Genomic DNA, 27,069 nt, shown 5'->3' on the forward strand with positions numbered 1-27,069 from the left:
ATTTTTTGACACTTTCTTTAGAACCCTCACATCTTAGGAATTTAATTTTTTTTATTAATTTCCACCAAAAAAAATAACATCAGGTTGTCTTTGTGATGAAATTATGAATATGACATGAAACAGAGGCACTGATCTGGTTGAATTACATTCAACTGACATAAATCCTTAATAACTGGGTTACAATTTGAACCCAGGAATTCCAACCTTCACTGAAAATGAATGTTATTTTCATTGATTGTTAATATTTAAAAGAAAAACAAGCACTATGTCAATAATAATGAAATTCAAATATGGAACTTGGTATTCATAGTTTTCATTTTTGGTGCAATATCAATTTGTATGAAAAAACTTATAACTGCCCCAAAGGGTTAACATTAAGGGGCAGGCCAGTATTAAGGCGCGAGGTTATAAATTGGGGTCTAAATATATCCAAATGGACAACTCAAGAGTTTGTTACTTCTTGAGGTCGCTGCAGATCTTGGTGTCAGTGTCTGGAACTCAAATATTGGTGAAAAAATCTCTGACTCCTTGACAGCACATCAATTACATTGGGGTGATTTTTTCAGGGGAGACAACCCTGAGCTGACTCATACCGATGTCAAGGCAAGTGATTTGGTTAAGGACCCTCTAATTTGGTTTCTTTTCATAAAAAGAGAGTGAAACCTGCACAAATGATGCATATATTTTCAAATTAAGTTGAACTGCAGCGTTTGTTGTGGGTACAATTGACTTAATTTGCCACAAAAAAACTAACGTAATCGCCACTAATTCTCAGGAGGTGAGATGTCACAAGGATCGGGGGCAGTATTATGAAATTTGGGTAACAAAAAACAGCCCTGTCCTTCGTCAAAATTGGCAGACATGACCAACATTAACCTCAGAAATTTGGCGGTGTGGTGAATTATTCCAAACATTACTTCACTTGATCTCCTGACCAAACTCATGTGCTATCCATTGTCCACTTGGCTCCAGTTTGTTCAAAACAATAGTTGGAAACAAACCCCTAATCAATAACCAGTGAAATATTTTGCTTGTTTGTAGTTTAATGCAGCACTCAGCAATATTCCAGCTATAAGACGGCAGTCTGAACCAAGTGGGTGATCCTGATCGCCCTCTCCTGTTAGCCGCCTCTTATGACAAGCGTGGGTTGCTGAAGACCAATTCTACATCTTCATGGGAACACAGGGAACTGTTAATTACCATAGATGTGTAAGAAAAATGAAAGAGGTGGTAAACTTGACGAGAATCTAAAAGTTCAAAGATCAGATAACAAATTAGTTTTTAACCCCCTCCCACCAAATTCATTACTATCTACTCTGTCCAACAATATCAAGTAACAAACAGAAGAATCTAGAGATGAGATGTGACTTCAAATAAATTCCTAAGAATAACTTGCCACCAGTGTCTGTCTCTACCCCTCCTAAACATGATGCAACACACAGCACCCGAGAGATCGGGGTTAGAAATGGTCTTCAGCAACCCATGCTTGTCCCCCGAGAGATCGGGTTTAGAATTGGTCTTCAGCAACCCATGCTTGTCCCCCGAGAGATCAGGGTTAGAAATGGTCTTCAGCAACCCATGCTTGTCCCCCGAGAGATCGGGTTTAGAATTGGTCTTCAGCAACCAAACGTTAACAAAAAACCCAAACAGCAACACACAACCACCCAGCTATCCAATACTTCTCAGTGATACATGACACTTTTAGAAGTCTGTATCATATTACAGAATAAGAAGCTAGGCTACACAATGAACCATGTGGGATTCAAACCTGAATGTCTGCCAAGCAAACATCCACTGCACTCATCAAGGGACCAAGGTTCTGTTGTCATGTCACACAAAATTATGAATGTCATACATGAATGAGAGGGAGGTTTTACGCCGCTTTTAGCAATATTCCAGCAATATCATGGAGGGGGACACCAGAAATGGGCTACACATATTGTACCCATGGCATGGCGTGACAAGAGAACACTTTAACCACTACCCGACCGCCCCATGTAATATGTAATGAAGTCACATGGTCATACCTCAGAAAAGCGTGTGCCAATTACCGTGGTCAACTTGACACACTCAGATTCTGAATGAATCGTATGATTCTGTGGCAAAACAGGGCAAAACAGGACTAAACAGCAACCCTGGTGAATTGCATCCTTGCTGATCATCACAATGTTGGGGACCTCACCTTTCATTGAAGGCGTTGCGAGTGGCGTGGGTCTGTACACTGTCCTCCTCGATGAGGAAGCGCATCTTGTCAAAGAAGGAGGCCGTCGTGCTGGGGGGTTGTTTGCTGAGGAGGACATCCTTGGGATCTGGCGACACCTTGCAATACTGGTCATTGCTACAGGAAGTAGTGGAACAACAGTCTGGGTCCAGGCAATCCAACAGTCCATCTACAAGGAAAGGGAATCCATGTTTCCAGTATAAATCTAAGGGATAACATTACTAGACCAGATTCACATGTTTAGGTACATAATCAGAGTAATATTTTACGTCAAAATATAGCAGTATTTCATCCATACATTACATGCGACACCAAAATATAGGCTTTATCTGTTGTAACCATAAGGGGAATCAAACCTGGGTTTCAGCACAAGAGAAGGCTTTAACCAGTGGACTACCCGTCTGCTTCCTCAAGGTACATGAGCATTAGAAACTGAGATGAGTTTGGCTTCATTAGTAAATCATAGCTCCTCTCTCTATTACATGTTTTGACTTCCTTTTCCCCAATAATCAAATTAAAAATCACTCCCCAAATGGTGTCTTTCCCCCACCCCCAAGCTGCCCCTCCCATGATCTCCACAGACACCCCCCTGGGACATGACTCAATTATTGCACATCAAGAATCTTCCCGTTACACAGATATACACAGTAAGCATGATCTAATCACTGACATGGAAACGTAAATATGACTTGGCTCAATTTTCTTAACAATCAGACGAATTTAACTTATCATATTCGTGATAGGTTCGTGATTTTGTTCCTATTTCCCTAAATGGCAGCAGACGTCTTATCATTTTCATTATTGATACACCTTTGAATCGTGTCGACTCCATCTGCAAACATGTCTGGGAGACAGAGAGTTCTGACAGACAATCTGTGAGATGGACCGACATCAGTGACGACATGTCCGACCCCGTACCATGTGACGACTGCATGGCGAGTTAGTCATTGGAACGTATCAATTAATTAAACAATCCTGGCTTCTCGTGCCACAGCATGTCCGAGACGAAAGCGATTTGTGTAATGTTGCAGAATCAAAGTGTGTGATTCATAACGAAAGTGAGGATTGTGGGCTAGCTGTTGTCGACTGAGTGTGTAATGTACGTGACTGCCTACCGTTGTCATTGTCGGCCATATCGTCACATTTGGTTTCCTTCGCAATGTTGCACGCCAAGCCCTTCCATCCTTCATTGCAAGTGCAATTCCATCCTTCTCGGAATCTTGTACAATCACCATGGTTGCTACAGTCATCAGGGCAGCCGTCTGTCGATACAAAAAGAGGGATTTGTGAAAAAAATACCAAACATCAATCTGTTAATGTGAAAGTGCTGTGATGAAATTACATCAGTGGGATCAGTACCAATATTGAACAAGGAGAGTGAACGTCAAGTGGACATAGCAGAAACTTATACATCTTCCATTAAAAGACGAAAAACATTTATAAATCTATCAAGTATTCTTCAACTTCGTCTGTTTTCTCAAAAGCTATCAAATTTAGTTGCCTAGCGCTATATCTGTCAGTATTAAATGGGACTGACAGACATGCACTCAGTGGACCCATATGATTTAACAATTATCTGAAAATTGTTTCATGTTGAGATAACTTGCTAGAGAGGGCCTTCCACAGAATATTATCATTCAATCCCCTGAGATCAGCACATTACAACAGAGGCAGCTAGACTGGTGCAGAAACAACGAAGGGACGTTTTTCAAACATTATACCCATTAAACCTTATCAAGGAATAATTACAATTCTTTTTTTGCTTTTTCAGTATTACTGCATTTTTAAGCACGAATGACTATCAATTCAAGCACCTGTTTTGATAATGCGTTAAACACTCCAAACAATTTGGTTATGGGTCACCAATTTACTTAAAGATAAAAACCCTGTACAGTAACCAACACGGCATGACAAATATTAAAAAACATTCACATGTTCGTAATTGAAACATCCAACCATTTGATTAAAAATACAAAAGTTCCTAATTGATGAAGACTTCAAGAAATGTAACCCCCCAAATAATATTCTTCCATATAATCTGGCACTGCATGAGTAATGAGTGCCATGCTTAACTCAAGTCCAATCTCATTATCAACCTTCTCATTCCACAATTACAAGTGTGAGAATACAATCCGATTGAAGCAAATGGACACATTTTTCAAACCGTCTCTACAAAGGCTGCGCCTGCCACCTGATAGGGCTAAAATCCCAGACAGACTAGCACCATGTCAAAAACATATTATATTTTCTGTATAATACTGTCCTAAGACTCTCTGATTGATGGCGGCCCAAGCAACATGGGCCATCTGCCTAAGAGCGCCTAATGATAATTTCTTAATTGAAACTAATGATGGAAAAAGGTGGACAGACAGCCTTTAATTATTATGGCATCTTTCTCGTCAGCATAATATTTTAATGCAATAAAATGTTGAAACTGATATGAATGACACCCGAGGAACAGAATGCAGTGGATAGTGTCATGGCCACTGATGTAATCGTCTCCCTTGCATGAACAAATGCGGCCTCACCGAATATGACGGCAACACACCTAATGAATATTTGTCCATATGGACTTCCAGCTTTCTAACAAAGGATAATACAATATTTAAGAATTTACACAAAAGCTTTTAAATTGGTTCCCATGGGAATGGGAATTGTTGTGCAGCTATGAAAGAAATGCCAATGGACACGTAATTCACTTTGTCAGACCTGGCCAAGAGGCTTTAAATAAACATTAGCTTTCTAGAATTAAAACAAATAATCACATTGTTTGAAAGTTTCTGCAAGAACCTAAGTGTTAAATAATTCTCTCCAACACGAACTACAGCCCAATCAAAGTATTTATCTTCCATCACTGTATCTCAAATAAAATAATTCCCAGAAATAATAATGCATCATTGTAATCAATTTAAATTAATACGATCGGTTTTACAGCGAATAGTGGAGCGTTTATTTAAATGGACGAAAGCTAGTTGGTGGGAGCATGTGCTTGACATTTATGCTGTAGTCAGCAATATTACAGATAGATCACAGCCACATGTAAATAAACATGTGTCAAAACAAAACACATTGTCATCTGGAAGTAATAAAGGCATGGATTTATATACTACTCAAAAGAAGTTAAAGTACGCCCGATTCTTTCACATGACTCAAGTTAGTCTGTCGTGGCATTATTCAGATTAACCATAGTCATATGAAATAATTGGGTGTACTTTAACTTCTTTTGAGTAGTATATAATTGCACCAACTGATATGTGCTAGCGACTTTGTCAACGATTAAGGGGCAGTGTAACCTACACGATGGGCAACCCCTCTTATTTGAGACAATGCCTAAAAACCAACTACTCTGTGGCACCAAACATCACTGGTTGGATGTTTCTCAGATCACTGAACATGCCGAATCTTCAAATTACCCAAACATTTTATCAAAATGTTATCCCCAAACAACCTCTCCTTATGAAACATGCACCTATCTGGCTCCTGGGAAATAATTCAATAAATCTCTTTTAAGTGTTACAGTTTTTGTGTTTAACCAGCATATTGTGATGGAATGGACTGAACAGAAGCCCGAATTCTACGAAGGCTTCATGATACAAGTCCATTAAACTGGACAGATTGGGAAACGTAAATGGCGTGCCAAGTGTAATTGACGAGTTATTGGATCAGCTTCCTTATATGGTCACACGATGACACCTGCCAATCATCCCCATCAAACAAAGACACTACTTTTAATCTTCCTTTGATAACTAAATTTATCCAAATCACTCTTTCGTGCAATGATGCGAACAGTTTTTGTCTCTTAAAAGTAACACATTATGTTTTATGACAGTAACAGAACACATTGTGTTTAAGTGATATAGTGTTTCATCATCACAGTCGTCCCCTTAAGTACATTGTCTTGTTTAAGAATTAATGTTAATCTCACTCTAAAATCACTAAAACAAATTTGATGAAAAAGCTTCATTTCAGACCAAATTCATACATTCTTATGAAAATTTTAGTCTCAAATAACATCACTATGTTATATAATGGCAACGTTTTGATACAGTATGTCCCTATTTTCTAACAGAGATATACAATGCAAAGTGGGACACAATATGAAAAACAGAAGCCAATATTGTATTGATAAACTTGTGCTGGTCAAATCTCACACCAATGACTAAGAATGACACACAACACATACTGTACGTTAAATTCATCATCTTGATACTTAGTCCATACCAGATTATATCATTAAGTATATCCCAATGTCCTATTATGTTTGGCAATACAACCAAGAGTTGACAATATCAGCACCATGATATATGTATTAAAGCAACACTGTACTGTATCATCCATCTCATACTCTAGCTTCCAAAAACAAAACTATCTGAAAACTCCCAAACAGGTCTACAATACTTTGGCAAGTCTAGATTTCTTCAGTTTCAGGAAGGTGAGGTGAGGTGAAATGGGGTTTAACGTCACGTCCAAGATTATTGCACTTATATAGCGATGTGTGTGTGTGTGTGTGTGTGTGTGTGTGTGTGTGTGTGTGTGTGTGTGTGTGTGTGTGTGTGTGTGTGGCTGCTTGTACTAGTCCAGACTGATGCCGATTTGTAGGGCTAACACACTGAGATAGCATGCCGCAGTTTAACATGAATACCCCACTCAGACACAGTATACTGACTCCGAGCGGACCAGTCCTTGTTTTAGCCCCTTAATGCCATGCGCCAGACAGGGTAACAGTGAGTGAGTGAGTATGGTTTTACGCCGCTTTTAGCAATATTCCAGCAATATCATGGCGGGGGACACCAGAAATGGGCTTCACATATTGTACCCTTGTCGGGAATCGAACCTGGGTCTTCGGCGTGACGAGCGAACGCTTTAACCACTAGGCTACCCGACCGCCCCGACAGGGTAACAACAAGTACCATCTTTTAACGTCTTTTGGTATGACGCGACTGGGGATCGAACCCCGGACCTTCCGCTCTCCGGGCGGACGCTCTACCATTAGACCATGGAGGCGGTCCTTTTCAGGAAAGGATTATCTGGGCTCCTTTCTATTAAATATCAAAATTTATATACACTACAATTTAACAAAACAATTTTTTTTTTCATTTCAGGGACAAAATGTCTACAGTTCCCACTGCTGCATGATGACACTTCTCACCATTTTCTAAGGACCAAAATCGTCATCTACAGCAGAAGGTGTGGACCTCAGCCAATCATTACTCACTACTCACTGAAGCAATCATCTTGTTCATCTGTACATTACAACCCTGACACAATTCTGGAGACAATGCTTGATTGGACGCTAAGATCTTATCCAACCCTTTTCTGTATGATAAAGTACTTATTCAATACCAGGAACAGCCAGTTAAAAAGCTTCCAGAATCAATTCTACATTAGATAAATGGTTGAAATTTCAATCACATGGTACAGCTTTCTTGGGAATAATCTCCTCATTGTAAATTCCCACTTGCAAAAAGATTGTTGTAAAACATCCCCCGTGAGAGGAAGTGCTATTAGTCTAGTTTGTTGCTGCAAGGATAGAATTCACAATATTTTCTTTATGACTGCAACATTACTCTTATTTCCCATTTGGAGAGAAATGTAAAATTTAATCCCATCATAAAACATAGATTTCCGATTCCATAAGACCCCAATGCAATCTTTCCCAGTAAATAATAGCTAGGACTGTTTTATAACAGCGCAATTAAAACAGCACAAATCAATTTCCTATCACATGACAACCTGACACGATTCCGTTGTTCATTTTGCCATTCATCTCCATGTAATTGGATCAATTTCACAGTCTATATTCAAAGTGTGCAATTATGAGCGGCCTGAGAATAATATCCCATAATAGTTACAAAATGTCAGGAGAAAAGGTCCCCTATCGCTACCTTTATTGTGTGACCTCAAAACCATTTGCCAAAACAAAGGTCAACTCAACAGGAGGTGAGATTTAAACATCAGCAAAAACCTACTTAAATACTGCAGCCCTAAAAAATCCTATATCTTGATTTTTGCACTTTTTTTTAACAAATATGGCATGTAAAGCTATATTGCAAAAGCATGCATTTTAGCTAAAAAAATATTGTTTGTTTATCTCAGAGTAGATGAAATGAAAAAAACACATATAAAAATATTGTAATCATGATAAAAAAATACAGATAAATCATGGACAATGACAGAGTTCAAAATTTAAAACCCTGATTTAATTTAAACAGATTTATTGCAATTTAATAAAAAAGAAAAACGAATCTACACCAAAAAAACTATTAAAATGCTACTTTGAATCCATCCAGTTTTAAATTGATTTCCTCTATTCTCATAAATATTATTTCTCAATCAGACCAGTATTATCTCCCCATGCCCAAGAATTATCTCCCTTCTTACCAATTGTGCAGTGTCTTCCATTCCAACCATTCTGGCATGTGCAGGTCCCGTTGTTGCAGTATCCGTGCAATTCACATCGATGGTCGCATTTAAGTTGATCACAGAGGGCGCCGGTAAAGCCCTCGTCGCACTCACATCGCTGCTTTTTGCAGAAGCCATGAAAGCACTCGAGTCGACAAATTTCTGCAAACAAAATGTAAATACGGCTAACTAGCAGACCCAACACAATGGCCACAGTATTGAGTAGGTGTAATAAGCAGGCCGTGTGGGAGTGTGGCACTATTATTAAAACCACCATGGAGACGGTCAGGGCAAATGATTCATGACAGGTTCTCAATAGCTATTATGCTTTTTATTGATAATCAATTACAAATATGTTAACTCATTGAAGAGAAAATATTTACTTTATCAGAAATTGTATATCATCTCTTTAGCAGACATGAGTTCATTTAGTACAGAATCTTTTCCAAAAAAATTCTTGATTGTGTTAAGATTTACATAGGAAATTAAAGAGAGTCAGTCTTTTTCAAAACAAAAGTGTTAGAGATGTCACATACAGAAATCAGTATTTAGAGTCACAACTATTTCAAGGTTGATCTAATAACAGGATGAACCTTTCAACAGTTGTCGGTCAGACATGATTTCAATAATATGATGCACAAATTCTCAGAGACACTTTCCATCAAGCGAAAATAAAACATGACAACTTACAGACTGTTTTAGTAAACAAACTACGATGAAACAAACAGCTTCACCACAAAATTATGAATCTCAAATAATGGAAACGATAAAATCATGCTGTATTTAATAAAACAGCAAATGAGCTGAAATGCATTCCAAGTTATTTGTGTGATTCAGCCCTTATTAGCCTTCACACAATTGGTCCTTATATCACACCCTCACTGGTTTATTATACCAAGCATTGCACAGTGAACCAGGAAAACCAAGCCTTCTGTAAACCAACAACATGGGATGTAATTGATCAATCGTCAATTTCAACAGCTGATAATTAACACAGCAAGCCTGAACGTTGTACAATGTTTATTTTCTACAGGCGGATGGTAACGATGCAAAAAGAAAGAACTTATGTGGCATTCAGGGCTTGTTTTAACAGAAAACACAGAGAATATCAGGACATGGTGCCAGTGTCTAATGCCTTCATTGTGTGGCTGGATAGGAGCCCTCAGCCAGGGTTATAGCAACAATGCTCCAAGCTGTGACAGAAAACATCTTCCTAATATTGGAATGAGATGGCTTGATGGATATGTCAAAGTTGTTGGTTTGACAAGAGAATAAATTTTACTTCAACATTTATTGATAAGTATTGTAAAAAAATACCATTTTTGTTTGTTCGTTGTTTAACAATGCACTCAGCAATATTCCAGCTATATGAAGGCAGTCTGTAAAAAAATTGAGTCTGGACCAGACAAAAAATACCAGAAAAATGCTTATAAAAATCTTGGAATCTTCTATAAGACAATATCCCGTAAAGGAATTTGTCATGTTTAAATAATGCTGTCATGGTAACCAAATGTTTACAACATTATATTTTCTTCTCATTTCATTTTGAAACATGAGGAATTGAGATCCTAGGAATAGTATAATTCATGCCAGTAGAGATATGGATAAAATAAATCATATGCAGATAGACGATACATTTTGAATATATGAAACACTCAGAATATGCTGATGAACACACCCCTTGTTTCAGAACAGGCTGGCCCATCAATTCATTATGACCAGTCTACTATTTACATTAGGGGCGATGGCTGATCGAGTCAACTGAAAGTGACCTCTGACGATTATGTTAAAAGTTCTCAAGTTCCAAATCCCTTGTCCATTCCGGTGATCTGTCTCTGACAAGCAGTTATCTCCCTTTGATCCCACTCATCTGAATGGATTAATGAAAGTACGCCCATCAATTATTCCCTAAAGAATAACCCTCATCAACATGTCAATAAAATTAGCGCTCTGTTAAACATTTAGACAACAGACATTTGTGAGTGTCAGATTTGACAAGTGGCATTTATTTACATGCGCTAGAACTTTACAACAAAACAACAAAAACACAACAAAACACGATCCATGCAGTACCAAGAACATTAATTATACCCCCAAAATGATAATGACCCACACATGGGTGTAACTGGCGCCATGCTGATTAAATTGCCGTAACTTTCATATCCAACATACCAGTCAATGATAGAGGTAAGTCATTTATGGCTTGCCACCTGATAAATGAGTTTCAAGTTGGACTAGATCGAACACACTGTAATTAAATTCAGCAAATGCGATTCCATTGCAGTCTTGTTTAGTTGTAGATAGGAGAAGGTTGGAAGTTCAAAGCATGGGCAAACCACACAGTGGCCATGGCGGACAGTCTTGTGACAATGGCGGACAGTTTTGATGCATCGTGGACACCTCTTTGACTGCCACGCTATTAATCAGGACTCCTACTTGCATTACAAGTGGTGGTAGTAATTGAACGTTAGTGCTACAGAATGGGTTAGAGGCTACAGGTGAAGCTGGTGGCAAAAGCCGATTATGAATGATTACATTCGCTTTAAATGGCATTCCTTCCCAAGATGCATTACCTGTTTCACAGTCCTCGCCTGTGAAATGGCGCTCACATACGCAGCGATGGGACTCCACATCATACACTCCGTGGCTTGAGCAGTCTTTAGCGCATATTTGTGTGACATTTATTTTGTCGGGTACGCTACACGCATTCCCTCTATAGCCCTTGAAACACATACACTGGCCGTGTATGCATACCCCGTTACCAGAGCAATTGGACATAACACAGTCAACTGAGGAGGCAACAGAAAGAGTGCAGATGAAAGCAAGCACACTAACAGAGAGACTTATACAGAAATACACAGTACAACATCAAGACAGGTGCAAGAGGTTCTTGGACACAAGATGGAGCCATCATGGCGCTACTCACATACTTTAATCCTGACAGTCATCGCATTACTCCCTACCTTAACCTTACTTATTCATTGTGCTCTGATCGGTATCATCCAAGATCCTTATTTATATCTAGAATCTAAAATCATTCATTTAAGCAATGATGTTAAATATTCATTACTAATTTCAGTTTTTAAAAATTGATAAAAAACATGTGATGATATAAAAAATATAACCATATGCATCTTGCTCATATTATTCATCTTATATTTTTCTCTGATACCATATTTCATATTTTTATGCAAGGACATCTCTGAATGCAATTTAATCTTCACCAATTTCAGTGATGTTTATCTCAAGTGGACATGTGAACTTCTTGCACAGTCTTATACAGTAATTCTCCAGTCTTGATCAGATTTCACAATGGCTTGTGTCACCCCCATCAGTTACGGCAAATAGTTATTACATCATTTATTAGGATAGAAACGTTTCGGGTCAAGGCTCAATGTAATCACACTACAGAGTTCTGAGAACACACTGAATTATGTGACCACACACTGAATTATGTGTGAAATTATACCGAATTATGCGCACACGAAAGATCCTTTCTTTGCCATTCTGGTATCCCGACCGTAGTTTATTGTTCAACATTGTATATAAACATGAACATGATACCGTCTACCCATCTGATCAAGCTGGTCTAAGCAGAAATGATGTGATGTTCATCGTCAGTGTCATACAGGAAATGGGGAACAGAAGAATCCAATGTCTGTGACTCAACTCTATAATAGGCAACTGATATCATATCTACGATATGGATCCAGATACCCAAAATAGCCTTGAGATAAACTGATAATCAAACACACACTAAACCACCTTATTCACAACACACACAAATCATTCTATACAAATCTCATCTCTGCAGAAATCAACTTAGCACCAACGCAATTTTGTATCAATCTTCGGCTGTTTTAATAGTATTTTAAATCAGCAGCAAAATTCCATTTCAAATGCAAATTTAGGGATTTTTTTGTGGAATATTTCACATTTTTTACTCTTTCATTTCCATACGCAACAGGAATTTTTTCTGACTGGTCAGATTGCTTCATCATTCCCCGATTTTTCACACTAAAGGAAACCAGTGTTGGCGTGAAAAAAGACCTGAAGTGATTCATAACTTGTGAAGGGGAGGTAACTCTGACAAATCATTCACCATCAGCCTGTACAAAAAAACTCCTTTTTTCAAAGATCTATTTCCGATCATGATCAGTCACAGAGCATGTTGATTCACCTACAATATTCGTCAACTGCCTTCGGGGTGTCCAAACACCACAAATTTATCTTTTGAAATACAGAATTACCGTTTCTAGCCTACACAACCACTTTTTTTCACTTCAAATTTTCTAAAGCAACAGGGTGATAATTTTTCCATTTTGCATTCAATCAATATTTTACTCTGAACATCTGTGTGCTATATTAGATATTTTATGTTAACGGCAATGTACGGCAGAGCATTGTTGCCATCTGCTTTCTCCTGGCACTCGGAAGCAGGAGTTCAGCTTGGGACACGCAGCTGAGTATTTGGGGGACCAACCAAAAGCATGAGGTGAAATCTAAACACACAGTGCCCCTGCCTCATTTGTTTACATGCTTTGGTGAGAAAAAACATTCTGGCACTGCAGTTCCAGATGTGTGTTGGGAAACATGGATAAACTAAACTACCCCTTGATGTCTTTTTAAACAGCTTGCTGCCATTGTGAGATAACTCAGCCGAAACAGAAGTGGTGTCTTTGATTAATGCTGATTGGCTAATCACCAAGCCCTGTTACATAACATTGTTAACCCTGTTGACTGTCTAAACTTTGGTTGTTCACATTCATTGTTCAGATTTGTCGCTTATATTTTCCACACTAAAACTTTCCCTGAAGTGGAGCATAATTATGACGGTTGTCATGGTAATTATAAAATTTGGAATGTCATTGGGTGCTGAGGAGAAGCATTTCAATGCTAACTTAGGGAGGAGTCTATAGATATATTGTCTTTGAAGAAGGACTTCTAACAAGAGCTTTGCTGGAGCAGGGTTGGGATGGGTGGTGGGGTGGTCCGGAGGGGGGGCAAGGGGAAGGAGTGGGGAATAGCAGATGGGTGGTTAGATGGGTGGGTAGGTGGGTGAGAAAAGGCAAGCTAAGAAAATGTGGAAGGGAGGAATTGTTTTGGAGTATCTCAGTTTGATGAACCAAAGTCCTGTTCCACATTTCTTGCACCTATAAACACATCTGACAACCACATCAACATGACATCACTTCTCCATAGACATGACAGTCTCCGAAAAAAACCATCACAAAGTTTATTTAATTAAGAAATTCATCCCCCAGTCATCAGTTAAAATTGTTCACTAAAACTTTGTGATGGTTTAGTTTTGAGATATGAAATCATATATATGTTACATAAAGTTGAAAAAGCATTACAACAGAAAAAAAGAATTAATTATGAAAAAGGTGATGAAATTATAGAAACATATATACATGAGAAAAATAAGATTGTACATTTAATTCTGTTATCATCAGCTGATTACATTTAATTAAAATTGAATTCAACTTTATCTCATTTACCAAATCAATCAAAACAAAAACACTCAATATTTTACAGGGTGGCCCAGTTGTCTGAGGCGACCGCAATCCACTGTGCAGAGTTACGTCCCTTGGACATGCCAGAAACGTACAATCATGGGTTTGAATCCCAGTTCACACTGATTATGTTTCTGTTTTTGTCAGCATCATACCCATGCTTATGGATTTCACCAAAGTGGTTAACGTCAGAGACCCGCATCACTTCGGGCTCTCCTCTCACATCAAACTGACACGCCACAATATGACTGGAATACTGTTCACATCAGCGCTAAACCCAACTCACTCACTTAATATTCACTACTGCTGATGATAACAGTAAGACAGGTTACAGTTGTGACATATTTTCAATGTCTAGAAATCAATACTCTTTGTCTCTCTTTAACTATAGAAGCATTTACCAAGCAAGATAACATGTTTTCTACCAGAGTGTTCCCTACAGAAGAAAGATAACACTCTCACAGAGTTCTATAGAAAGAAACTATTTTTCTTGACTTTCTTATCTGTCACAGAGAAGGTTTTAGTCACCATCAGATTACAATATTGGTTTGTTATCAGCTCATCACCTTTTGGCATTAGCTTGAAACAACTCACAGCAACAAAAACTGCAACCCTTTTTGAAACAAATCTAATTCAAGGCAGTAACTATGACATTTGGTTTTCATGACAAGAATAATAATAAAAAAAAAAATCAATATGAATTTACTTTTTTCTTTGTTGTTAGTTCCTTTGCTGACAATATTCTGTTATATTTGTGGGTTTGTTTTTAACAATTTTGGAAGTCGGCGAACTACTGAGAAACTTTTTATGTATTTTTCTTTTTCGCAAAATTGTGACAGAAAAGAAGTTGTCAAAAAACATTAAAAGAAGAGTCTTCTACATGCTAATATCTTGTATTTCTCAATCATTCTTTGGGACAATTCTTGAGAATCATATCTCAAAACGAATCCCAGTAATATTGTAGACAGGTCTCCTGATAATCCCTGTGACAGGGCAACTCAACTCCTTTAGTTTAATGTTTGATGATATCTAATATACCCCTGAACTTTGAATGGAACATGCCAGCAACAATGTTGCGACAAATGGGTCAGTCTACTAGTGATCAAGTAGGGGTGCAAGGTAAGACATAACAGAACTTACCAATGCCACAATCTGGTCCCTGAAACCCTTGGAAGCAGACACACTGTCCATTGATACAATGTCCGTTCCCATTACAGTTAGGGACTTGGCACTCGTTTTCCCTGTACTCGCATTCCCTGCCCTTCCAGTTTAGGTGACATTTGCACACACCATGAGCATACAAACCATTGCCGCTGCACAGAATTGGACATTTGTCTGAAAGCAAAATAAATAGATTTCAAAACCTTTGACAGGCATTTAGAAGTTGCAAGAATAAGATGAATACATGAAACGTTTCTATGAACAATAGCTTCCTTATTCTTCATAACATTTTAGGGCAGCTCTTATCCTTCATCGGGTATGGGGCAAGAAGAGGCCCTGAAAATGTTACAAAGAATAAAGTTGTTATCCTCAAAAAAGAGTCTTGTAGTACATTTGCAGAACATTTTTCAAAACTTGCCCCTCGCATGATGGGAACATTGATTGGAGCAGGTGAACCCACTCAAAGACAGAGGGATTGCTACTTTATTCTGCAATTAAAATGGTACCACTTTATCGCTACAGGCATTTAGAAACAGAATCTGGACCTGATAACCCGTTGGTCGACAGCATGAACCTCAGTCAGAAATGTTACCTCCACACAGCACAGAGGCATTAGATCTAACCACATTCAAAATGGCCACTGCACATCACACTTTTCACAGGACTCTTCTCAGGGTATACAGCCACTACCACAACACTAAATCTGTTTGTAAGGGCTAATGTCTTCCTTTAATGTTGACCCAGATGACACAAGGTATTCATATCAATTTATAGAATGGCTGGTGATGGCAACTTTTCTTCATCTTAAACAAAAAGAAAACTTTCTGTATTGTGCAATGTCCATCTCTTTTATTTTGCTAACCTTGACACCATTGTCAGGATGATATTAATTCTGTCAACTTATCTTTGGTGGCATATGATCTAACCAAACGTACGATGACACATGAAACAATGGGCATAATTTTCCAAATATTGATATTAATTCCTTCCACGAACAACTGTTTACATTTCATTTCGTGTTTCTCTATCAATGGGCTCTGTAGTCAGTTAATCAACAGACAATAGCATATAATTTGACCCCAAAGTTTGCAAATGTTACAAACGAAAGTGACGTGCGCCAATTACAACAACAAATGAGGAAATGGACTTCCTTTATTCATTGTAAATGTCGTCAATGTCCCTGAAAGAGAAACAGAAGTGCCGATATTTGATTAGTACAGGTCCTATTGTCTTCATACAAGACAGTCGCAGGTCTGCAAGGAATGGTAACATTCCGACTGTGGGCTTTGTTCGTTTGACGACACAGGGGTATTTCTCACTGCAGTGGCGCGACCCCGTAATAGGAAAATATCACGGAGGGGCCGTTGTGCCTAAGGTCCTTCTCACAAACAATTAGACTGCCATATTGATTTTTTGACATTTGAAAATAATAATTTGACTGACTGAATATGGCCTTTGAACATGAGTGGTCACAGGGGATTTGGGGATGCCCGTGATGTTATCGGGGGGAAATTGGGACGGATTCCCCAAATGAGACAATTTCATTTTGGAATGACAATTTTTTTTACTGAAAATTCATCTCTTGGTTATCTAAAATTCTCGAAATAATCAAGTTTCCAATGTGAAGCTATGATATGTTGATATTTGGAAATTGAAGAAAATGAAGTCCAGACGTTTTGTGATGATTAAATTGATTGAAATGGGACACAGAACCCTTCTCCATTTCACTAGTGAAAAAAACCAGGTCATTTTTTCATGATTTGAAAAAACAAATCATACCCCTCCATGACACATGAGACATACAATGCTACCTAAAACGAACAATCCCTTGAAAAACAGGAAATGAAAACAAACAACGCTGGACAATTTTTATCTGCAAAACTAGCTCAACTTCTTTCGAAAGCCATAATCCATCTCCGTGAGAACATTACATTAGGATTATTTAAATTCAATTTGAATAAAAGACAATATTTATTTTTCAATGGTCATTACTATTATGTAATTCATACCATTATCTGCACCAAGTCAGCGAAATACACCAGTTTTTGGAGAGACAGAGAGACTAGTTCAATTTCAATGTTCAAATGTATTTTTGACGTTAGTGGCTGCCATTGATTAAGGTGTGAATAGGCGAGGAACATGTTTGAAAGCTTGGGGAAACTTTCTGCCTTGATGCTAGACAAGTGAAAGGAAAATGTTTCAATTTCGGATGCAATTTTCAATTGAAGAAATGGTGAGAGCGAGTCCTGCTGGCTGAATCATCTATGCCTGAACAATGGCGTCACACGCCCCTTGCTTGTGCCCTTATTGCCGTTCCGAGAGGCAGAGAGAGAGAGGAAGGAGATGGATCTGGGAGGAAGTTTCACTTAATTCTGGCTTTTGATTCTAAAGGTCTAATACCTCTTGGTGACACTTTGATTAATCTGAGCGCGTCAGCTCGTTCTTCGTAATTCTTCCAGGAGATCCTGGACCAACTTGGGGGCAGCCAACTGTTAGCGGCCATCATCAACAGACACAATAGCTACACTAACAAAGTTTCAGAGCATTCTTCTGGACAAATGTCATTTATTTTGAATTTGTCACAGATGCCCAAGCAAGTCTCATTTCGACAGTTCAAGGGGCTGAAAACCCCACAGGTCTCTGGGCCGTCTGCCAAAAAATGCATTTGTTTTCACGTTTTGTCCAGCATTTCCTGTGATGTCAATTCCATCGCTTAAACCAATTACGAATCCGATCAGTTTTGGAGTTGATCTTGTGGAAAAAGGCATTTATTTGTGCTCTGTGTTCCATGTCCCGTATCTGCAACCCCACAGTGGTGTCGGCCATGATAATCCTGTCTCCCCGTCGAGGTTAATGATAAATTTTACAAGAAAATATGAGTTTTAACCTCATTACCATCCTGTCTCGACACCATAAAGTTGGCGGATTATACTGACAATGAATTACCGTGTGTGAGAGAGGACGTCCATCCTGGCATGGACGTCCTTGCAGACTCGATGGGGACAGTGAAATAATTAGAGGACAGGGGCACGGTGAGTCAGCCGTTCTGAATAATATCTGTTTGCTCCATTCCTCCTTCAAGTTGGGCCATTAATAACATCGCTCATTGGAATTCCCCAAAGTTGAGTTGTCCAGGCTTTGATAACCATTTGTATCACTTACAATGGGCCTGTGTTTATTTGCTTAGCAATCCAGAGGCACAACTGACAGTAAGTGATCAAACACACATTATTTAATTTGTGGTATGATGAATTTTGTGTGCAGTGTTAGAGGTAGGGGTATTCACTGCAGCACCATCAAGGGTGGCGAAATCATAGCCTAATCTAATTTAACTGCTTGTTGAAAGACCTGGCTCATCCTAATAATGTGCGAAGAAGCTGCAATGTTTTTTCCCATTTTTGGAAAAAAAATAGTGAGCTGCCTAATTTATTAAGTAAGGAGAGTCGCTCCTGTCTTGGGGGGGGAGAGAGAGAGAGAGGGGGGGGGGGGGGGAGAGAAAGGGAGGGCTGGTGCTGGTAGGTGATTGTGTAAGACATATATCCCTCTGATAATGTACTGACATCAGTGAGTGTGTGATAATGGTTTTACACCACTTTTAGCAATATTCCAGCAATATCTTGGCGGGGGACACCAGAAATGCGCTTCACCCATTGCACCCATATCAGGAATCGAACCCGGGTCTTCGGCGTGACGAGCACACGTTTACCCACTAGGCTACCCGTCCGCCCCTGCTGACAACAGAATAATGATGATAATAACAATAATCATTATTGCAGTCCCTTCTTCCATGGGTGCTACTGGTATCCACTGTGGAAGGAGAGGGGAGTTAAAGGAGAGAGCATGTATGTATTCATCAATTATAAGTTTACCAACTAATACTTCTTACAAAAAATCTCGTAACTCACTTTCAGCACAGGCATCGCCTTGGTAACCAGGAAAACACTGACACTTTCCACCAACACAACGTCCATTGCCATGGCAATCACCAGGACAGCCACTCTGCATTCCTGAAAATCAAAAAAATAATATTTCTTAAACAATCCACGAATGACAAAACTTTGCAGACAGACAGTTTTGTCACATAAATGTTAACATGGTATTGTCCAGACAACTGACATTCAGTGATGACGTAGACTGCTGAGGAAGTATCAGTTGGAGATGTCTGGGTGTACCACACTGACAATTAATGCCCATCTGATAATACCATCTAGTCTGCCTAATAAGAACATCAGTAGAAGTTGTCTGTATACTCTCAAGAGGTTACATTGGAACAAATCACACGTCCAGATCAGACGTATATAAAAGTGTCTCTGAACGAGAGTAGCCCCTGCCAGAAATGACCATATAATCCACACCCGCCATCGGCAGTCTCGCTTTCCAAATGTCAATGTGTATCTTGACCAGTCTAATTGCCATTGGGACCGATAACATAGCAAGACACTTTACCTATATAGCTCAAACATTTCGAATTTCAAATATGATGTGGAAGCTTAGAAGGATGAGACATATTTCTTTCTACTTCAATACTTATTGGCCATCAATAACACTTTGACTTTTTCCTGCCAGACAGACCAAACAGAGTTTCATATGGTAACAGACTTGTTGAAAACAATATTGGATTATGCTCTATTTTATTATTAATTATGTTTATTATTATGATTAATATCCCACATAAGAGGAAAAGTTAGAACATACTTTGGTAAATGATTTGAGGCTATTGTCTAACTTGTGAGTTTCTGGGGAAATCTCACGTCAGGCGGATGTCCTTTACCCTAGGGCTGGAACGAGTCCGAATTTACAACCCGGGTACCCAACCCCTTATAAACTGACCCTACCCGGGTACCCACTGTAGGTCTCAAGAGATAGGTACAAAATTGGGCATTTTTTAACATCGCAAAACGTATTTAGATACATGTATTAAACAATCTGGTCATGCATACACTGAAGTTGACTCAAGTTATATCTTTATTCAAAGATATGAAAAGTCAGAAGAAATGGGTGCATGATCAGAAAGAAATGCGAACATGTGTGACTTGTAGTGTAACCATAGAGTTCCAGATATTTTTTGTCATTAAACAACCTATCACGTGACTAACCACGGGTCCGGGTTGTCCTGTGGGTACCCGGGTCCTACTCAGTACCCACCCTACCCGGGTACCCAAGTTACCCGTCCCAGCCCTACTTTACACCATGGTTTGGAGGACAGTGACAACATTCTGTGACTGACATTTCATTCCCATTACATCCTGTATATATACTACTCAAAAGAAGTGAGGTGAGGTGAGGTGAGGTGAGGTGAAATTGGGTTTAACGTCGCATCCAAGACTATTGCACTTATATAGCGACGTGCATGCACGTGTGTTTGTGTGTGTGGCTGCTTGTACTAGTCCTGACTGATGCCGATTTATAGTGCTAGCTCACTGAGATACCATGCCGCAGTTTAACATGAATACCCCACTCAGACACAGTATACTGACTCCGAGCCGACCAGTCCTTGACTTAACCCCTTAATGCCGAGCGCCAGACAGGGTAACAACAAGAACCATCTTTTAACGTCTTTTGGTATGACGAGGCCGGGGATCACTCAAAAGAAGTTAAGAACACCAAATGTTTTCATATGACTATAGTTAATCTGTCATGTTAGAAACATCCAATTTTGTCATAGGAGGATAGAATCGGGTGTTCTTTAACTTCTTTTGAGTAGTATATGATGAGCCCTGCGGCTGACACACCGGGGACTGATAATACAGACATCGGTCCTGCCATTCAGTAGCATCAGAGCTATGTTACAAGCAAGAGAGAGTGCTAGTGATGGCCCATACATATCCAATACCCGATCTTGTTCCCCATGAGGGCAAGTATGGGGTACTCGGGACCTAGTTAAGCCTAGACATTCCCTGTGTGAACTTGGTGTGCTTACTGATATTGTCTGCTTCCAGTGTCACAGTCTGTGGTTCCTCGTTGTCATTGTAGATGCCCAGGTACCAGTCTCCAGGGGTCAGGAACTCCACAAGCCTCATCCTGCCAGGGTTCATCTGCAACAGAGGTCACAACAGGGGTCATAAAGGTCACAACAGGAAAAGGCCAACAGAACGGTCAACAGAGGTGACAACAGGCATCATAGGTCACAACATGGGTCATAAAGGCCGCAAAAGGGTCAGAGGTCACAACAGGGGTCATATGTCTTCAACAGGGGTCAAGGTCACAAAAGGAAAAGGTTAACAGGGAGGTCAAAGCAGGGGCCATGTGGGGTCAGTACACAATTAAAATATTTTCGAAAGGATACAAATAGTTTGCGTTCAGAGCATATCATTTTAAGACACGGGGAAAAAAACCACTTTGCTTTATGCTAACCTTTGACAAAGCCCTTTTTGACCTTGACGCTTCAACTCGGTTGCCTTCCAATCTCTTCATGAAGTCGTACTGGATGTGGGTGGGCGGGGCACTCCGTCTTCCATACACACCCAATATGGCTGACCCAGAAAGACTGAAGTTGAACTGAATAAACCCTGATGAGTCCTGTCCGAACTGGCTCTGCCAGAAAGACTTTGGAGGAATCTGTTCTGTGAGAGGCTGACCGAACATCACTAACTTTGGAATGGGTAATGGTGTTGGTGTTCCCCACTGGTTGCCAGGGGAGCCTGAAACAAAGTTAAGTCTTGTTAAACCCTGCCGGATCCAAATCAAGCCTCCATGTACTAGAGACAAACTATGGCAAACATCATACAGGTCGTGTGAATGAGTGATGTTTTACCTGTAGTTGACAGCAGAGTGAGTGAGTGAGTGAGTGAGTGAGTGAGTGAGTGAGTGGGTTAGTTGGGATTAACGCCGCTTTTAACAGTGTTCCAGTTATATCACGGCGTGTCAGCTTAATGTGGGAGGAAAGCCCGAAGTGATGCTGGTCTCAGATGCCAACCACATAATCGGGGCTAACCAGGATTCGAACCCAGGATTGCCGATACAACAGAAATGATCAAGGTGAAATGAAATGGTGCTTAACGTCGCATTCAAGATTCTTGCACTCATAGAGAGCGAGGTACAAATGATTAATCAAAACCAAAACCAGTGGTTGATAGTATGAGTACCGATCTTCATCACCTCAGTTCGGAGGTGTACAGTCAGCCAGATTATAGCATTCCCATCATAAACAATCTTTCTGCAAGCTGTTAAAGACTTCAACAAAAATGATCACATCTTATGAGAAGATTGAATGTCAAAGTATCTTAATTGATTCTTCACGATAGGAAAACGATTTACAGCATGGCCATTCCTATCTTCTCTCATGGCAGCCTACACTTTAAACCATCGGAAAAACAAACTGGAATTATGAAAATGTATTGAAGAATGTTTTTACTATTTCTTGAAACTTGAACTTTTTACAGTTAATCAATCCCTATAGAATTAATTCAATTGTCCCCAGTAATTTTTCAAGTGTTCAGTTGCAAATGACATTATGAAGCGGCCATTTTTAGTTTCACAGTGACTAAGCAGTTGGGTCGTATTTCTTCCATAATTCAACAACAGCATAATTTTATGCCACTGACCACATTTGATTTCATCAACAGCGGTCTCCAGTGAAATAATCTGGAGTTATAGACAATTGTTGCCACTAATGTCAGCCATTGCACAAAACACGACTTGGCTGATGAAACAAAGACAGTGCCTAATGATATTAAAGAAATGTTTAAGTCTGAAATTTATTACCAAAATTGTATTAAAGTCTTCATGGTCACCATAGCAACACTAATTTCACTCCAAATCAATCAATTTTGTGAAAAGTAAACAAGTGAGATTCAACTTAAAGCTCATCAGTCATTCTCAACAAAGACAATGAAATGTACACTTGTGAGTCACGCCTGTGCACAAACTTGGCTTTCCAAATTCCATCTGTCGCGTCATTGTCAACAGCCAAAAGGACATTTGATCTGCCTAAACTACGACTTGATGCTCCCTGGAATAAAACACACATCAAAAAAGCAAAACTGTGAAATTTGTCCCCTTGAGCAAAAAATATGACCATTAGATTTGACAAACTGCTAACCTAAAGGGAATGCCAAAAATTTCACATTTCCAATTAAACCACTGTGAAGACCTTTTTGAATATTTCAAATAAATGGGCAACTGTGTCAAGAATAATTTATTTTTTGGCACAATCTACGTGTTACAGTAATAACACTTTGTCTTGCTCAAGAATACTCACAAGTCAAAAGACAATACATCATAAAATTGCAACCTTCAGATTCATCATAGGACCATTACTCTAAAGCTTTTTGACTATTTTTATTATGCATGCAATTAACCAAGTTTCAAAAACCTGCGACGGTGCTACTAAAGGTTCAAAGCCATGATCAATCTATGCATTGGGACATCTTGTTACAAAAACTCCCAAACATCTTGGAAGATCCAACACGCATTTCCTTCCACAGTCGTGTCCAAACCGGTTTGATGGATGAGATTATCTTACAACCAAATCTACAACTGCACAAGCTCTGCTCTTTGAATTTCCCTCTGAGCGATGGAGAGTTCTTATCTCAGGAAAACAGAGACCTTAAAATCACATTACCTAATACCTCCTGATCCATTCCAGCTCTCATATTACTTAATGTCGGCCAGCAAACGGGGATGAATCCAAAAACAATCTGCATGGCCAGGACGAAACCTACAACCACTGGCCCTGTAGCTTATATAATCAGAGGTATCATGACATGCCGACTCCCGCACAGACCCTGCTGCCTGGCGATAACAATGTCATTTTTAGCTGATTTGTTTTTCCTTCGGTGTTGAACTGCATGTTTTTATTGACAAATACTTACGGGAAGTTTATGTAAGCAACAAATACAGAAGTTAATAAACAATTTAACATTTACTTCTCCAAAGAAGTTGAATACCTAATTCTTTCATATAACTATAGTTATGGTATGGCAGATCAACAATAGTAATATGAAAGAATCAGGCATTCTTTAAATTCTTTTGAGTAGTATATTTGGTAAGCTTTCCTTTCAATATGAGCTGGCTCATGACAACACATAGTTTCATCGTTAGATGGAGAAGCGAAGAATTTGTGAGTGAGTTTGTGAGTTTAATGCTCATCATTTCAGCAGTACTGACTGAGTTAGATTTTACGCTGCTTTTGGCAATATTCCAGCAATATCATGGCGGGGGACACCAGAAATGGGCTTCACACATCGTACCCATGTCGGGAATCGAACACAGGTCTTCGGCGTGACGAGCGAACACTTTAACCGCTAGGCTACCCGACCGCTCTCATTTTAGCAGTATAACAGCTGAGGCTGCAACATTGTTAGACTCATCTTTGATGAGACGATTAACACATCCTAATGCCGTCACATCAGAATGAACAGAGAGAACCATTAATCTTACAGACTTTGAGAAGCATAATTTATTAATATCCAAAATATATATCATGTTGGATAAACATCTAATTGTACCCAATTCTCATAGAATTAATAGCAAAGAGTGATTCAAAACCAGTGTAAGGATAAGTTCCTTGACATTTGGGAAAATGGCTCCAACTCTTGGGTTGAGGAGGGCAGGAACCAGGCGACCATGGCTGTTGGGTGTTGTTGCAAGGGGGCTACAACAACCAGAGCACTAGGGTGCCTTTGTTTCCCACCAGATTCTTGTTTTGCTTAGTGTGATAAGCCTGGGGAACAGGCAGCACAACAGGTGGTATGTGTCCAGCCGAGACCCACGTAAGACCCATCACACAATCAAAAGATCACAAGTGGCATGAAAGGTTTCTTTGAGCTCAGCTGCTGGGAACATTGTGGTGCAAGCACCTGCCTGAATGTCAACATTGTTGTGGGACACTGTTGTGGGACTGACGAGTGAGTGAGCTTAGTTATATCAGAGGTGGTCAGAGTGTGCGAGTTGGGTTTAACACTGCTTTGAACAGTATTCAAGTTATATCACGGTATGTCAGCTTAATGTGGGAGGCAAGTCTGAAGTGATGCAGGTCTTGGACGTTTACCACTTTGGTAAAACCCATGGGCTAGGGTATGGTGCTGACAATCCTAGACACATAATCAGTGTTTACTGGGATTCAAACCCATGATTGTATGTTTCTGATGTGCCCAGGGAACGACACCTTAGATGACTTTGCCCCCTGAATAATGTAGGAGGAAAACCCAAAGTGAAAGATTTAACAAACACAGGTATATATACGATACACAAAGTATCATAACTAAGGGAAATCTGGTATTCAAACTCATGACCAATGGATCCTGAGACGGCTAAGGGATGCAACTCTGTGCAACAAAACTGTGGCTTGTCACCACTTGGCCACCATCCCATGTAACCCAAACACATCATGATCATTGTCCCCAACATACAGAAGAGCTAAGGTACCCAGCGTGTGTTCTCACCAGTACCAGATCCCAAAGGTCTCCTTCACAACCTAAAAAGATACATCACAAATTACTGCCTCCAACATGTCCGACCCCACCCATCCCCATCCCCCTTGAGATGCTCTGTCAATAACGGCAAGGAAAAGGGCGTGACTGACGACCCGAGAGAGCAGGGTCCGGTGTTGCTCTCCCTGGGGATCACTTGACCTTGTAGCAGTGAGCACCACAGGGGCTGCCTGTATCTGCTGGACAAATGTTCCGTGTAACGCAAGTCGCGTTCTGGCAGCTTGTTGTCACCGACACCAGTGAGTCATGTGACCTTTGATAACTTGCTTTGGAAGCCTTGCAGGCATGTTTACATCACTTCTATCTCGCCAATTTTGAAAATTGAAAGAAAAACACAAGTGTTTTCTTTACTTCTTATATTTGTTGTTATTGAATAACTCCCCATGCCCTCTGATATCCTAGCTGAATCCATTTTATCAGTGATATAAAAACCACTGCAGTAAACCGAAGCAAATAATGGCCTTATCTCAACAAACAACCTTTTGAATGTTTAAGATACAACACTGACAGATCTAAAGTAGTTTTTATCTTGCAGACAAAGTGTTTACATATCAATCATTTAAAAAAAAACGGTTTGAAAAATGAGCTTGTTAAGTGAGTGAGGGGGAAAGCTGGAGCAAGATGGTGTAGATGTGGAGTATTCTGAAGTCTTAGCGTGGCCAGTGCCATAGTCACTTCCCAACTCAAGTACCACCCAAGACAACATCCAAGAACCCCTGTGGATATCTGGCCTACTGCCCTTCAATATCAGCATGGAGTACAGGCCCCACTTGCACAAAGCGATCTTTGCTCCCAGACATGGATTAGCAATAGAGCTGTAGTGCTAAGTGGGCCTTGGAGGTCCCCTGAACGTACAATACCAGCACGGGGTACTGGAGGTCGCCTGAATCCACAATACCAGCACTGGGTACTGGCGGTCCCCTGAACCCACAATACCAGCACGAGGTACTGGAGGTCCCCTGAATCCACAATACCAGCACTGGGTACTGGTGGTCCCCTGAACCCACAATACCAGCACATGGTACTGGAGGTCCCTGAACCCACAATACCAGCACGGGGTACTGGCGGTCCCCTGAACGTACAATACCAGCACTGGGTACTGGAGGTCCCCTGAACCCACAATACCAGCATGGGGTATTGGAGGTCCCTGAACCCACAATACCAGCACGGGGTACTGGCGGTCCACTGAACGTACAATACCAGCATGGGGTACTGGAGGTCGCCTGAATCCACAATACCAGCACTGGGTACTGGAGGTCCCCTGAACGTACAATACCAGCACGGGGTACTGGAGGTCGCCTGAATCCACAATACCAGCACTGGGTACTGGCGGTCC

General features: G+C 40.0%; 1 protein-coding gene across 14 annotated transcripts in view; it reads right to left on the reverse strand.

Moving 5' to 3' along the window:
* Positions 1-27,069, reverse strand: part of LOC139449888 (teneurin-m-like) — a 232,840-nt gene that overhangs the window by 22,185 nt on the left and 183,586 nt on the right. For 13 of the 14 annotated variants that reach the window (XM_071231465.1, XM_071231467.1, XM_071231469.1 and 10 more), the window contains 8 exons: positions 21,655-21,941; positions 21,221-21,335; positions 19,206-19,307; positions 15,280-15,474; positions 11,197-11,412; positions 8,603-8,785; positions 3,337-3,483; positions 2,183-2,390 (listed from right to left, as the gene is read on the reverse strand). In XM_071231465.1, the coding sequence (XP_071087566.1) occupies positions 2,183-2,390; positions 3,337-3,483; positions 8,603-8,785; positions 11,197-11,412; positions 15,280-15,474; positions 19,206-19,307; positions 21,221-21,335; positions 21,655-21,941 (1,453 nt within the window). The remainder of the gene's footprint in view (positions 1-2,182; positions 2,391-3,336; positions 3,484-8,602; positions 8,786-11,196; positions 11,413-15,279; positions 15,475-19,205; positions 19,308-21,220; positions 21,336-21,654; positions 21,942-27,069) is intronic. The other variant, XM_071231476.1, reaches the window with a different exon arrangement.

The sequence above is a fragment of the Haliotis cracherodii genome, unplaced genomic scaffold, assembly GCF_022045235.1.
Source record: "Haliotis cracherodii isolate W230 unplaced genomic scaffold, xgHalCrac1.p SCAF_8, whole genome shotgun sequence".
Lineage (NCBI taxonomy): Eukaryota > Metazoa > Mollusca > Gastropoda > Lepetellida > Haliotidae > Haliotis > Haliotis cracherodii.